This window comes from Haliaeetus leucocephalus, unplaced genomic scaffold (assembly GCF_000737465.1).
Source record: "Haliaeetus leucocephalus isolate CR32 unplaced genomic scaffold, Haliaeetus_leucocephalus-4.0 Scaffold795, whole genome shotgun sequence".
Lineage (NCBI taxonomy): Eukaryota > Metazoa > Chordata > Aves > Accipitriformes > Accipitridae > Haliaeetus > Haliaeetus leucocephalus.
In genome coordinates this window covers 571,705-586,201 of record NW_010973231.1, presented here as the reverse complement: position 1 = coordinate 586,201, position 14,497 = coordinate 571,705, and the positions used below count along the sequence as shown (strand labels likewise).

Sequence of the window (14,497 nt, the reverse complement as noted above, 5' to 3'; positions counted from 1 at the left end):
CAGAAAAAAAAAAAAAAGGGGGGGGGGGGGGGGGCACTGTCTTGTGGCCTGTTGTAGATCTCGTACAATTCAGAAAACCAGTATAGGATATGCAGATAGATTTACTGTCCTAATGGCTGTATATTCTGTAATGGCAAAGATACATTTACCAGACTGTAGTAAAGACATGTTTTGTTTGATTCGAAGATTGCACAGATTTGGGAAGCTCTGAATCATGTGTTATTTTTGATTTAAATAATCTTTTTGAAGGTTGGATTCCCTAATTGGAGGCTAAAACTGGAAGTAATTGCCTGTTGGTAACTCTTCGTAATGTTCAGAGTTTCTTCTTAAAGCTGACTGATGTCTATAAAATAGAATTAATTGCCTTCCATTTTTATCTCTTGTCTGTCTCCTCCTTACCTGCTGTTTTCACAAAGTTAAATTAGCATGGTTGATGTGAAAGGAAAAAAAGAAGGGACAAATGGAAGACATTCCGTGTTCTAGTGTAGAGACTATATAAGATCTATAACAAAATGCCAAGTTCTAGTCCTTCTCCAGGTATTAGTAACTACGAACTTGAGAATGAAGTTACCCCCAGGGGCAGACAGCACAGCAGCAGTGGAGGAGATGTTGCCAGGCCAGTAGATCCAGAACAGGGCTAATGGTATGTTAGTCACATCGGACTGGTGCATGGCCCAGTGCAGAGCTGCTGTGCCGCTTCTGCGTGAGAGCAGCAGATGGAGCTTGAGGCACCTCTGTAGTGCGGTGCTTTGGGCGCTCGGTGCTGAACAGCGAAGAGTTAGTGCCATGTTCTACAGCCTCCCTGAGCAGCGAGTCCTGGAGCCTCTTTGGCTGCGGTGTTGGGTGCAGTAACAGATCCTCTGAAGATGGGGAAGGGGAAGGAAGAGAGAGGATGGGACAGAGCAGTGGGCATTGAGTAGATGAGCTGTATAAGCAGTGACAGCTACCAATTAGGGAATGATTTTAATTCAAATGGATCTTAATCTTAAAAATTAAACCTGAAAAAATTCCCCCTTCAGGAATTGCTGAGTAAGCAGGAAGTGTCCATCTGGGCACACTGCAGTAAGCAGAGCTGCAAGCTCAGAGCTGCTTTGCATGCTTAAACAAGTAGAACTGCTAAGCAAGCACTCTGTCACTACCACAACCTGCCTTGTATATAATTGTTCTTGCAGCCACCTGGCTCTTTATTGTGATGTCTCTGCCCTGCTAGTTGCATGAGGAAGAAAGCTGGGGTGTTCCTTTACCTGCCAAGAATAAGATCTGTCCTTGCTTGTAAACAATTGTTGGTCTTCCTAGCACCATGCTACTAAATACAGAATGGGCAGTGAGTTTTCTTAGGAAATTGGGAACAGCTTCTAGGGTTTATGTTTTTCAGCGACTTCCTTTGCCCGTGTGAAAGAAGGTAAGGCTGCAGTGTACTCTTCTTGTGCGTTAGGAGTGTGCATACAGATGTAGTCTGGTACACCTAAGACATAACTAGTCCCCATGTCAGTAGTAGTACCTAACCAGGGGAGTTTGGGAACTTCTGTGCATAGGCAGAAACTGGATCTCATGACCAAATCTACACCTTTGTAACTTTAAAAGATCTTGTGACGTGTGGTGCAGTCTGTTAAGTGTTTTATAGAAGACGTTCTTTCAGATTCCTAACTGTTCCTATTTATGTAGTTCTTTGGATCGTTTTGAGGGGCAGAGGGGTTCCTGTGATTTAACTTTGGAGTCATAATGAGGAAATGGTTTGCTAAATTTGCCTTAATTAAGAATAGAAAATTGCTTCTCTTCCATTTTGTTGTTGCAAATGCTTCACCTATGGCTGAATTAAGCCTTTAACCACCAGAATTCCTTAAAACTTAAAATACAATATTTCCTTGTACATTTAATAGCTATGCAGATTAAATGAGATCTTTATATACTTAAATGTAATCTACCTTTTTTTCCCCTCTTGACAGAAACAGTACGGCCAAAAACACCGCCTGTTACAATAAAGCCTCAAATAAAATCTCAAGAGGTAAAGATGCTGTTAGATTTTAGCTGGTATCTAGTATGTGAAACTGTTACTTAAGAGGTAATTATGCATCCTTTTGAGAAAGTTGTGCTATGAAACCATAATAATATAATATCTGACAGTCCTAACCTGCTGCTGTTCTGCTGTGATGCTAATTTTTAGTGCATACACTTTAAACTCATTTTCAGTAGAAGAAAGAGTAGCTTATCTGATGAACATTCTCATTAGTATCCTGCACATTATAATAAAACATGGTTTTACTCTGAAGGGTGACATTTCCAAAATGTTTGGAGCAGAAGGTTTGCACTGTATTTACATACAAGGAATACCTTCATGAAAATATATCTATGTACCACATTCTGTCCAAATCTTCAGCAACTGTCAGGCTTAAGTATAGGAAATCTAAATGATGCATTGCAATAACGACATTATTTTATTGCAATGGCAAGAAGAGTTTTGCTTGATGCTGCAAAAACCTTTAACTTAGACACGTAATGACCCTTGTTCATTTCTGAATTGTAAAATCAGTACCAGAGAACACTCTTGGCAGAAGCAGAGCTATGCATTCACTTGCCAATAATAGGCAGTGGACTAAATCAAGCCAGAAAGATTTCCAAAGAATAGTCCACTCTTAATCTAATTTGAGTGTAGAAAACTGTTACTGAATTGTGGTCAAAATTTAATATTGGTCTTAGATACTGTTCTAAACTACTTATGAGTTTATTATTATTTCTGAAGTTTACAAAAACAGAATTGAAGTTGTTAACACAAAAAGGAGCCTAGAATGAAAAGCAGATAATTTTCAGTACAACTATCTAACATTTTTGTCTGTACAAAAATACTCTGAAAGACAAATAGCCCATAAAGAAAAATAGTTGTCAGAGTAATGCATTTGGTTTAATTTTTTGCTGGCTCTATTTAAAAGGCAGTCAGTCACATGAGTGGAAGTATTGGTGACCTTTTTCTCCCCTTTTTGGATAAGCTTATATAAAACTGTCTTACTGCAGGATGAGGAGGAGATTTCCACAAGTCCAGGTGTATCAGAATTTGTGAGTGATGCTTTTGATGCCTGTAATCTGAATCAGGAAGACCTAAGAAAAGAAATGGAACAACTGGTGCTAGACAAAAAGAAAGAAGAGACTTCAGTAGTAGAAGGTAAAGCTATTATTACCTTCTGTATCTTAAATACAGCAATTCTAAGATAGGTTGATTTAAAAAAAAAAAAATTGTAATTCGATTTAGGAAAGTAGATTCATGACTGTTTTTCAAAGTGTATGAAACAACCTGCAATGAAATATTGCAGAAATTAATGATACTTCTCACTGCAGTCAAACCACGTCTTACACAGAATGTTAGCTGTGAGGAGTTTGAATCCAAAGAACCTAACAATTTTTAGGTGGGTCTTTTATGAATGTGACAGTGGACTATTTTTTTCTGTCTACCTCTTCCTTTCCCTGCCTTCTCTTTCACCGGTCCTTATGCGTATGAATTTTTCTTTCTTTAATTGACATCCTTGTAGGTAAAGTACAGTATTTGGAAGTCAGGCTGTGTTTTCCTCTTGTGACAACAGCTAAAAAGGCAGTATTTGCACCAGACTCTGAGCTTGCAGATGCATCTGCTGTAAAAGGGTTACATGCATTTAGAACAGTTAAAATTTAACAAATAGCTTTGAGAATGATGAGAAGAAATAAAGAGGGGCTTATACTTAAATTATTCAGAAGAACTAGTATTAGTGTAAAAAGCATAAAAACAATCTGTGATGACGTGACTGGCCATACACAGTGAACAATTTACCATGAAGACACTTGTATATGTAGATGTGTACCATAATACAATTTTCAGAATTCATCTTAATAATGTGGTTTGGGTGTTGCTGAATCCTTGTTTTCTGAAATTGTTATTTTTTCCAATACATAGCCAAGCTTGAGGAATTCTAGTAAATAATATCAATTCCTTGCATCTAGCTTTTTGATGGAAGTGTTTCAATAAGTCATTAATGTGTAATTTGTTCAGAGAAATCTCAGCTGGCCTTAGTGACTTGGACTATGGAATTACGTACCTTCATACCTAGGCTGAAGTACTAATCAACATGTAACACATCAAACACCCATCTCCTCCCCCATACTCTTGCATACGATAGGTAGAGCTAGTTAAAACAGAGATTAACAACACAGGAACGCCTTCTGACTCATTTTTTTTGCCCCGAAGTATGAAATATTGTTACCTTTAACCCTGATTAAATGAGCTTGCCTAGCTACAACTGTCAGTGAGAATACCTGCTTCTTTTTTTAAATTATCCACAGTATTTGATCTTGATTTTATTTTTTTCTTTGGTAACAGTATATTCAACAAACTTAGGAACTTCTTTTTTTTTCTGGAGATTGAAAAGTACAAAGGGAGATTCAGTTGATAGACTGGAAGACTAGGAAATGAGCTTGCAAAGGGACGCTTGTTACGACTAAGCTGTGTATTTGCTTTTTATATCTTTATTATAGTATGCACATGGGAATATAGACTTGTGTATTGATTAATTCCTGTCCATGGTCAGTAAGAAGATGAAATTTTTGAATTTTTTTTAGTTTTTAAGGAGAAATGCCCTTAAGGGGGATGTAAGAGAGATTCAGTGCAAATTCATCTAGTTTTATATAAATAAGCAACATTCTATATTATCAAGTTAATTCTTACACATCATTTATCTTTTGTAGAAGAAACTGCTGATTGGGAAAAGGAATTGCAACAAGAGCTTCAAGAGTATGAGGTGGTGACGGAATCAGAAAAGCGTGATGAAAACTGGGATAAAGAAATAGAAGAAATGCTGCAAGAAGAAAATTAAGCATTTTCACAAAATCACTATAACCCTAAGTTTTTTCTGAGGACTGACATGGATTTCTGCTTTCATATTTTGCTTACAAAAGATCTTTAAAAGACTCTAAAATCTTTATAATTCCCTATGGGGATACAGCCAGCATTTCTGTTCTTTATATGAGCAGTTTCTGAACTTCTGCATTCTTCAGAAGAAAAAAAAAAAAAAACAAAACAGACAGACACTGCAGGTTATATGTCATAATTAAAAGTGATAACATTATTACATGAAGCAACAGTCTAGTTTGAGGTATTTGGCATTTTTAGGTGGTCAAGAAGCTCAGCAAAGAGATTTCTAAATCTAAGAATCTCAATTTTTTTGTCTACAACCTTCTGTTTGGCATGTAAAAATGGATGTAGTAAGTAACTTAGTCCTCGAAAATAACTCTCATCACATTTGCACTCTGATGCCTGTATAATCTGTAAATGTGTACTATTTTTAAGGTACTTGTAGCTAGTAGCTTTCTTGTGTATTTAACTTCCTTAATGTATGTAGCCAAAGAATTTATAGAAAACCCTATCAAATAACTTCTGATAATTTGTTAAAAAAACTACTATTTCAGACTCCAGAAGAAGTACTGATTAATTATTGATCAGGTATGATTAACTGGCAAACATTTAAGTATTTAAATAAGAACAGAGTTATTAACTGCTTGAATTGAACTGTTGTTTTTGTTAAATCATCATTTTAAGGTATTGCCTTTCCCTACAGAGAGAAATGGTTTAATGCATTCTTTCTTCAGAAGACTCTTAACAATTCCATTTAATTTTGCTGTCTGACTGAGAGCAAATTAAATGTTTCTCTTTATGTTAAGTGCTGAAACTTTTCTGTAAAAACTTTGCCTGGTTTGGACATCTTTATTAAATACTGTAGATATGTATAAAATTGCCTCATTTCTTTGGAGGGAGGGCAGAGTGGGGGGCAAACATACTTCAGACACAGATTTCAAAAATATACTTTGTCGCAGTGCTTAAGACATGGAATTTAAATAAAAAATAGTTTTCTTTAAAAGATTTTCTGATTCTTCTTAGGCATCTGGATGTTTCCTGTAGTTTTACCATTAAGTCAGTATCTTTCTGTATGTATATGAAAATTTGATGTTCTATTTGTCTATTTCATAAACTTCTGTGACAAAACATTCATGAATTTCCAAATACGAAGGAAAAGGGGTAAAATGAAGTAGGTAGGAGCCATTAAGCACAACTGAATTATAGGCATGTTACACAGAGTAAGCTCTGTCTTAATGACATAATTCTGCAGAAAACTTTTGTAAAGAGACTGAAAACATTATAGCTGTAATTACTGAGTCAATATTCATCCTGTGGCAATTGAAAAGAGCTAAGTAGTTTAAACTACTGTTACTATAAGAAAGGGCTATGTAAAATTGTCTCTATTAGCAGCTTGGACAGAAAGCCCTCCTGTATTTCTCATTATGGAAAATGAATTGTTTTAAACCTGCATACATTTGGCTTCTCAAATTAGTTTCTTTATTACCATACACTGTCTCAACTACAACTCATCTTAAGCACAATTTGTATTCTTACAGTGTTTTTCACTTTTAGTTAACAAATGCAAGGTAAGTCGTGGTAAATAAGAGGTACTTCAGGACATTTTTATATCTGGGATTAATTAAAGGCCACAGAAGTTAGATCTGTTATGCTCCTAAAAATCAGACTACTCAAAGCTTTATGTTTACTCTTGACAAATACAACTGCTCACAGATTTAAGCCGGAGACATTAGGATCTGTCTGCTGTACAGTTTGACACGCCACCTTCTAAAAAGATGGGTAGTTCTATTCTCATAGTGGCAAATCTTCCCTAGATGATGAAGAGCTCAAAATCACTGCTCCAAATATACGCTTTCTTAAAAACCAGCCTGATCATTACTAGTGTTGTCAGATTATATGATGGGCTTATTTGCATGGGGTTTGTACATCAAGTCTCATCTTTCTTTTCATGTAAGCGTAGCCTGTATAATGGTTATAGATACTAACCTCTATGTCTGAAAAAAGATGGCTCCTACATATAAAACCTTAGTTTTCCAAGTCTCATGAAAAGCAAGTATGTCTCAAAAAAAAAAAAAAAACAAAAAACCCCACTATTTAAATTTGCATTTTAAAAGGAAATAATGCAGCAAGGCTGAACCTGACTTGAGCTCTGATATTTAAAGCCTCCTATCAGAAATCATACTAATATTTTCAAATATGCATATCTGGTTTTAACCTAGAAAGCTGAAATAACTTTTGTGTAATCCTGCAGTTTTCAGGACTGGCCTATGTCTTTCAGTTAGGTTAGTGCTACAAGTGCCCAGCAGTTTTTATTGTGGGTGGTAAGAGGGAAGGTGTCTGCATTCCACTTGTCATACAAGATGAACACAGGTAGAGTTCTTGACGTTCATGGTGAATTTTGCAGGCCTTTGTAGTCCAAATCCATCATGATAGTATATTTCATAAGCAAGTATGCTGGTGTTTTCTTAACAACATCATTACAAGCACTAGGATGGTGCAGATGCTAAAGTTCAGCAAAACAACAACAGTTTGAAATCAAGGACAAGGCCAAAGGAAACCAAGATAGATGTAAATACCAACCTGTGGAGACAGCGTAAGAGAAAATGCAGTTGTTTAAAACATTGAGGAAAAGCAAAAAAACCAAAAAGATTGTAGACAAGTTTCCTTAAAAGCAGCTAAATGTGCAGATTTTGGAATTAACCTCTGAGAAACAGGGAAAAGATTACCAGTAATCATTTGGGTTAGCTTAGAACAGTGATACAGCTTTCTTCTGAGATACCAGCATCTCCAGTTGTTCTGTGCACCGAAGCATCCTCTTCAACTACTAGTTTACTAGTCCAGTTGGTATTAGTTAATATGTGTACAGAGTTTTTTGATTCAGTAATTTGTTTGGAGGAGGAGGAAGAGGAAAGATTGTAAAATCCTGGAATAAAAAAAGTGTAATAAAAGGTTCCCCTACATTTTTATTTGACCATTTACAGCTGTTCTCTAAACAAAGTTAAGCAAAGCTTTCAATTTCCTGAATTGTTTCAGTAAACTTTGAATTGCTGTAGTTTGTCACTTCAGTTGGGTCATAAAAGTATTTTTTTTCTCCTTGCTGTTTGGTTATCTTGGTGTTGGTTTGGTGGGGTTATGTATGTAGTACTGAAGTGCAGGATGTCAGTTTTAACCTCATGCACTTAAAGAATAACCCTATGTACAGGAACGTATCACCTGACCATGAGATGCATCCTTGAACTCTTGGCCACTCGCATATTATTGACTTTGATTTTGCAATAGCTATTACATAAAAGGGAGTGAAGTGTGTTTGGTTACTTACCAGTGCACTGCCAAGCAAGAGCAGCTGCGTCGGGCCCTCGGTCCATGGGCTGTATCTAGAGTCTTGTTGCACGATTACAGTGTCGAGAGCTGCAGCAATAATGGTCTGGGGTTTGATTCAGCAGAAGTTTAGAAGATGTATTGTCTGGCCTGATACTATATGTCTCAGTAAATGCCGTCTGATGTATCTACAACAACAACAGTACAGTAGCCTAGCCTTAAGTAATGTTATTCATTAGTAGATTTTTGTTCCAAACTACTAATTTTCAATGCTTTTTTCCTTTGTTTTAAATGTTAGGGGGGTTTGGTTGTTTTGGTTTTTTTTAGATCAGCATTCCAATTTTTTTAAATGAAATGGTAACAGTGAATTAATTTCTTGCTATATTTTCTTTGTATTATATTGAAGTATTTCAGAAAACAACAGTTCCTACAAAAACATCAGAAGACATGCATGCCTTCATTTTCTTCTCAGTACAGCCCAGTACTAGCTCTATATATAGACATATGAAGACCATGCATATATATAAATGCAAACCCACATCTATTAGTGTGTCTAAATATATTCAAAAAATCACAATGTACTTTTCAGCTGTTACTTTTAACTAGATAGGATTGCAAGAGGAGGAGCAACCAAAATAATGATCATTAGTTTGTCACTCTATCATTTTTAATGAGACAGCGCTCTGTAGAAATTATCTTGAAGAATGAATCACTTCGTTTTTTAAAAGCCTGGTTTTCATTACGGGACAAGTAGGGAATGTTTTCCTTTGCTAATTCAGGGATTCAGGAAGCTATGACAAACCTCTCCAGATACACTTAGGAGGAATGCCTAATGCAAAACTATATAGGCAGAAAGGTTATTTTATCTCAGTGTGATCCTGACAAAGTAGGGAAAGACAGAAGAAAAATGCAGTTAGTTAAGGGTTATATATAAAATTAGAAGAATAAGGATTTGATGCCTGCTTTGATATATGATGTGCTAAAGAAAACCATGTTTAGCGTGGGGGGTTTTAACTGTATGCATGCACAAAACCTTAATGCTGGAGTTGCTTTTATTTATTTGTTCTCTTAGCCATGGCTTCCATACTCAAATGTGAAGGTTTCAGAGCCAGATAAAGCTGCTGCTTCTCTGCATTTCCTATCCTTACCAAGGAGAAATGAGCCCAATTTACCTCACAGTCCAATAATGGCCAGAGAATAGATTGATTACACCCAGCTTCTTGTCCCACTTGTTTCAGAAATGTTTTAATGCTGGCCAGGTGCCCTTTCGTGACTTTGACACCTACAATTTAAACATCAAACAGTTTTGCTTTTGCTGTATCATCACCACCTTGCATCCTGTATTGTGTGTGGCAACACTTTCAAGCCCATTGTGCGCCGGGTGGATGAAAAGTGCTGCCATAAGAGCATTAATGGGGTGGAGAGGAGCTGCTGCAGACATGTGGTATGGATGTGGAAACAACAATCTCGGTCGGATGTGGTGTCAAAGAATTAGTGGGCATGTGAATGAAAGAGCTGAAACCACCGCCTAAGAAGGCAAAAATACTGGCACATAGGACGTTTCAGGTGGAGGAAAGTTGTTATCGGACACACTTTGGGTCTCTCTGGCTATGGATATACCAGTCAACTGATGCGTCTGAGCACATGTTGAAAACTGAATGCCTATGAACAGAAAGACCCCTAAAAATGTCTGCCCTGAGCCAGCTAGCAATCTCTCCATCAGCCTCTGGCCACTGAGTTATTCCCAGTGGAGCTGGTGAGCAACCCAGCTTTGGAGGCTGAGGGGTACAGTAGGGAATGGTCTGTGTCCCCCTCGGTCTGGGTGCCAGAGGACAATCACCGGCAGATTTAACTCACAACCGCAAGCGTAGCCTCTGGCCTGGCTGTCCTGCCCTCAGTCCTGGCTGGTGTAACGAAGGACACCAGCAGCAGCATTAGAGTGAGCAGCGCCGGGTTCACTGGATCCCCAGACCGACCGCGGGCCTTGTCACGGTGAGCCAAGGCTCACCTTCAGACCCTACTGGCTGGCATCCGAATTCTCTTTCAAAGTACGTTTGCACAAACCTGTAACTGGCTATCGTTCTTATCCATACAAATGTCCAGTTCCTTTTTTAATCTACTTCATTACTTCATTGGTATTGGGGGGTAATTAATTTCTTAATGTGTTAAGGGGGGAAATCTTTCTATTTGTTTCGAATGTGCAGCTTTGTAATTTAGCTGAATGGTGTGTGACATGGGAAAACAGAAGGGCCTGACTTTGCCTTCTTTTCATCGTGTCCCATGTGTTACGTTCCTGAGACAAGCAAGTAATTTCAGACTTTTCACTCTTGTCATATTTTAATGGGGGCATTTTTCCACCTACCCAGTAGTTTATGATGGCCTTTCTTAAAGCTTATTTACCTTCAGCGTTCATTTTCTAGGAGGAACTTGTGACACGTGCAACAAGCACGCAGGAGAACGCACCACCCAGCTGACACATGCTGGTTTCATTTCCTGCACTACTCCTCATCCCATTCCACATGCACCCTGATGTCGGGGTTTAACCCCAGCCAGCAACTAAGCACCACACGGCCACTCGCTCCCTTCCCCCGCCACCCAGTGGGATGGGGGAAGAGAATCAGAAAAAAAAAAGTAAAACTCGTCAGTTGAGATAAGAACAGTTTAACAGGACAGAGAGGAAGAAAATAACAATAACAATCATAAAATGACAATAATAATAATAAAAGAATTGGAATATACAAAACAAGCGGTGCACAATGCAATTGTTCACCACTCACCGACCGATGCCCAGTGAGTTCCCAAGCAGCGATCCGCCCCCCGCCCCGGCCAAGTCCTCCCAGTTTATATACTGGGCATGATGTCACATGGTATGGAATACCCCTTTGGCCAGTTTGGGTCAGCTGTCCTGGCTGTGTCCCCTCCCAACTTCTTGTGTCCCTCCAGCCTTCTTGCTGGTTGGGCATGAGAAGCTGAGAAATCCTTGACTTCGTATAAACACTACTTAGCAACAACTGAAAACATCAGTGTTATCAACATTCTTCTCATACTGAACCCAAAACATAACACTCTGTACCAGCTACTAGGAAGAAAATTAACTCTATCCCAGCCAAAACCAGGACACCTGACATCTTGTTCATTTTTATTTATAGCTGTATGGTCAGCCAGTACATATTTGCAGTATTGTCCACATGGGGCCCCAGGCAATTTCCCTAGTAGCCATCACTGAATTTTAGGATCATCTGCAGAAGAAGAGTCATGATTTGGGTTGGTTTTTTGGTTTGCTTGTATTTTTCTGTTTCCCTCCTGCCTTCATTTTCATTTTTGATTGGACATTCTGTGAAAAGTAACATTGGAAGAATTACAGTTCCTACTCGGTACCGGGGGTGAAGTGTTCCAAGAACAATTCTGGTAGTCCAGAGCTTCTTGAAAATTTCAGTGAAAGCAACTATCATAGTAATCACGAGAAAAGGACGAAATTAAATTTGGTGCTGCATTTCAATAGTTTCCTGATTGCATTGCAAGTTGTAACAATGCTGTAAGAAAAGAAATACTGTCTTTATTTCACGGCTTCTCGGCTGCCATTCTTTAAACACCTTGTTCTAGTTGTCACCCTACTGATGTGTTTAAAAAAATAATGAGGCAACTCATTTTTAGCAAGTTGCCCAGGAGTCCCCACCCCAATGAGGGCAGTGAAGTACTCAAGAGAGGTGTCAAACTGGCCGCTTAGGTGTACGGAGTTCATGAAGTTAGAGACTACTCTTAAGTGTGGTAATAATCACGTAGATCGCAAAAACAGATTACCCTGAAAATTTATAAGAAATTGATGACTCGAGGTTTTTACCAATGGATGCTTATTTATATTCTAAATAATAATAATAATAATAGAAAAGAATTTCCTAAATTTTCTTAAAATTTCAGCTTCTTGCCTGTCAAAACATGAGACCGCTACTTTTGGTGCCCAATAATTAAGCAGCTTCTTGGCAATAGCCCTTTGGGTGGAATATCTACTTGGCTGCTCCTAGTGTGTAGTCCATGTCTGTTCCTCCCTCGCACGAGCAATCTCCAGCAAGGTCATTAGCAGGGCACAACTGCAAATATGTTCTCATCCTCCTGCCACTACGTGTATTTGCTCGCAGTAGTGGAATATGAATTTCCAGTACTGTTGACATGCACTTTGCTGGTAAATGCATTTCTGAGGGAAAACAGTTCACAAAAACACACAAAGAGACATAGGGAGAGAACCGTAAATGTAATTGAAAATACTAAAAGTAATTTTTTTCATTCAATTTCACATTTGTGTTCTTCAGAGGACAACAGCACAGTGAGCAATTAGCGCACTGGCGATCTGTGACTGAGTTCGGAAGCTAATGGCACCTCTCCCACCACGCCTGCATCCGCTATCCTCAAAAACCCCTAAACTTCTGTAAAAACTGACTTACTAGGAAGCAGTATCTTTCTTCACAAAAGGATTATAATTGATCTGTGTGAGTGTATCAGCAGAAAAAAACCTGCCAGTTCAAGCGTGAAAAGAATTACTGCTGGAAATATATTCTCTAGCATCTGGTAGTTTTTGAAGAAAGAACTACCTCATTCTCTAACATCTCTAACGGGTTTTTTGTGCCCCTTGACAAAATGGCCTCATGCCTGCTTCTGCTGCACAATGCGTGCCGACCTCTCCGGCACCCAAATTCACCAAAATAAGCTTTACCATGGATTTTATTACAGTAAAGGCTTACAGCCAGCAAGAATTCCATGGTTCTTCTATGCTGTTATCTCTCCAAGTAGCTCATATTTGTAATTAATCTTCCTTCTATTCCAAAAAGTGCCTGTCTAGGGGAGGGAAAGGAGGGCGCAAGAGTAATTTATGTTTTGCTACATACGTATACTTTCAAATAACGCTTGGGAGAAATTAAAAGTAGTCCTAAATAGGGCTTTAGGATTGCACGAGCCATCCTGCAATCAACCTGAGCACATTTGAACCATGAATCTCTTGCTACTCTCAAATGGAATGGATGTGTGGAAAAAATCCTAAAGCATCAATATTACTCGGGGGGAGAAAAGGGGCCCTTCCTTCTTTCTCCAAGAATCGTACCGGTATTATGCACGCTTGTAAAAGAACAAGTGTTACTCGGGGGGAGAAAAACTCCACCTACGGATCAGGATTATACCCAAAAATGTAGAATTGTTTTTCATCTTGAAATTAGCAGTTGAATAGTTCTGGCAAGTACCGATGTAGGACGTAAGGACAAAATGATTTAAGCAGGTACTGCCTCACGGAAGGCACTCCGTTCAACACAAATGCCGCTCTGCCTGTTGTCTGAAGTAGCGTGTGTTCGTTTAGGGAGGCTGACAGCGGTATTTTTATTCAGTAACTACGTGAAAGAACATAAAGGCTCCCCTCGTATTACGAAGAGGCTAAGCTGACTTCCCTGGAAAGCAGAAACATGCGTATCCCCAAGCCGTTTGCCTGCGCCCCTTCGAAGCTCCTCTCCAGCCGCCCACCACAGGACCGGGGACCCGGCGGCGGGTCCGCAGGACGGCGTGTGTGCCTCGGCCGCCCCCTTCTTCGCGCCAGCACTTGTCGGCGGCCCGTCTTCCGCAGCAGCCAGCCCCAGGCCGGCGGCGGCCTGCCCGCGGCGAGGGCCCGCGTGGAGGCGAGGGCGGGAGCCCGCCCTCCTCACAGCAAGGCCGCAGGCCTCGCGCCGCCTTCTCCGCAATAGGCTCTACCTGCGGTCCCGGCCTCGGCTGCAGGCGCGGTTTCTGGCAAAACGTCCTCACGCAACGCCGCTTCCCCGACAGGCTGCTTCTTCCGGAGAACCGGCCGGCGGGCACCCGGCCACGGCAGAAGCGGTGACGGCTAGCGGGAGGGCGGAACGGAGCCCGAGGCGGGGAGGGGACTGGGCCGCCTCCGCCGCTGACTGACCGCCCGCCCCAAAGCCGGCGGGACTACACCTCCCGGCATGCCCCGCGGCGCAGGGGAGCCGCGCGGTGCATGCCGGGGCCGGGCCGAGCCGAGCCGCCCGCTCTGCCGGCAGCCCAGGGGCGACTCCGCCGCCCTCGGCGGCGCCTGGGGGAGCGTCGAGCAGGGAGGGGGCGAGTCTCCCACGTGGGGCGGAGGGCTGCGCGGCGACTGGCTGCCGCGGGGAGAAGGGGCGGGCCCGCAGGGAGAGCTTCCGGTGTCCCTGGGTTCGGCAGCTTGTTTGGATGCTGCCGGCACATCATGGCGACGCGCGGAGCGGAGGCAGCGCGCGGAGGAGGCAGCAGCAGCGGCGGGGGGCGCGGCCCGGGGGGGGAGCCGGGCGCAGG

General features: G+C 40.7%; 1 protein-coding gene across 1 annotated transcript in view; it reads left to right on the top strand.

Annotated features, from left to right (window-relative positions):
• The window catches only part of SYAP1 (synapse associated protein 1), an 18,292-nt gene extending 12,469 nt beyond the window's left edge, over nucleotides 1–5,823 (top strand). The window contains exons 7-9 of the mRNA XM_010581517.1: nucleotides 1,947–2,005; nucleotides 3,010–3,157; nucleotides 4,708–5,823. Of these exons, the coding sequence (XP_010579819.1) occupies nucleotides 1,947–2,005; nucleotides 3,010–3,157; nucleotides 4,708–4,835 (335 nt within the window). The 3' untranslated portion in view covers nucleotides 4,836–5,823. The remainder of the gene's footprint in view (nucleotides 1–1,946; nucleotides 2,006–3,009; nucleotides 3,158–4,707) is intronic.
• Nucleotides 5,824–14,497: the final 8,674 nt, after the last annotated feature.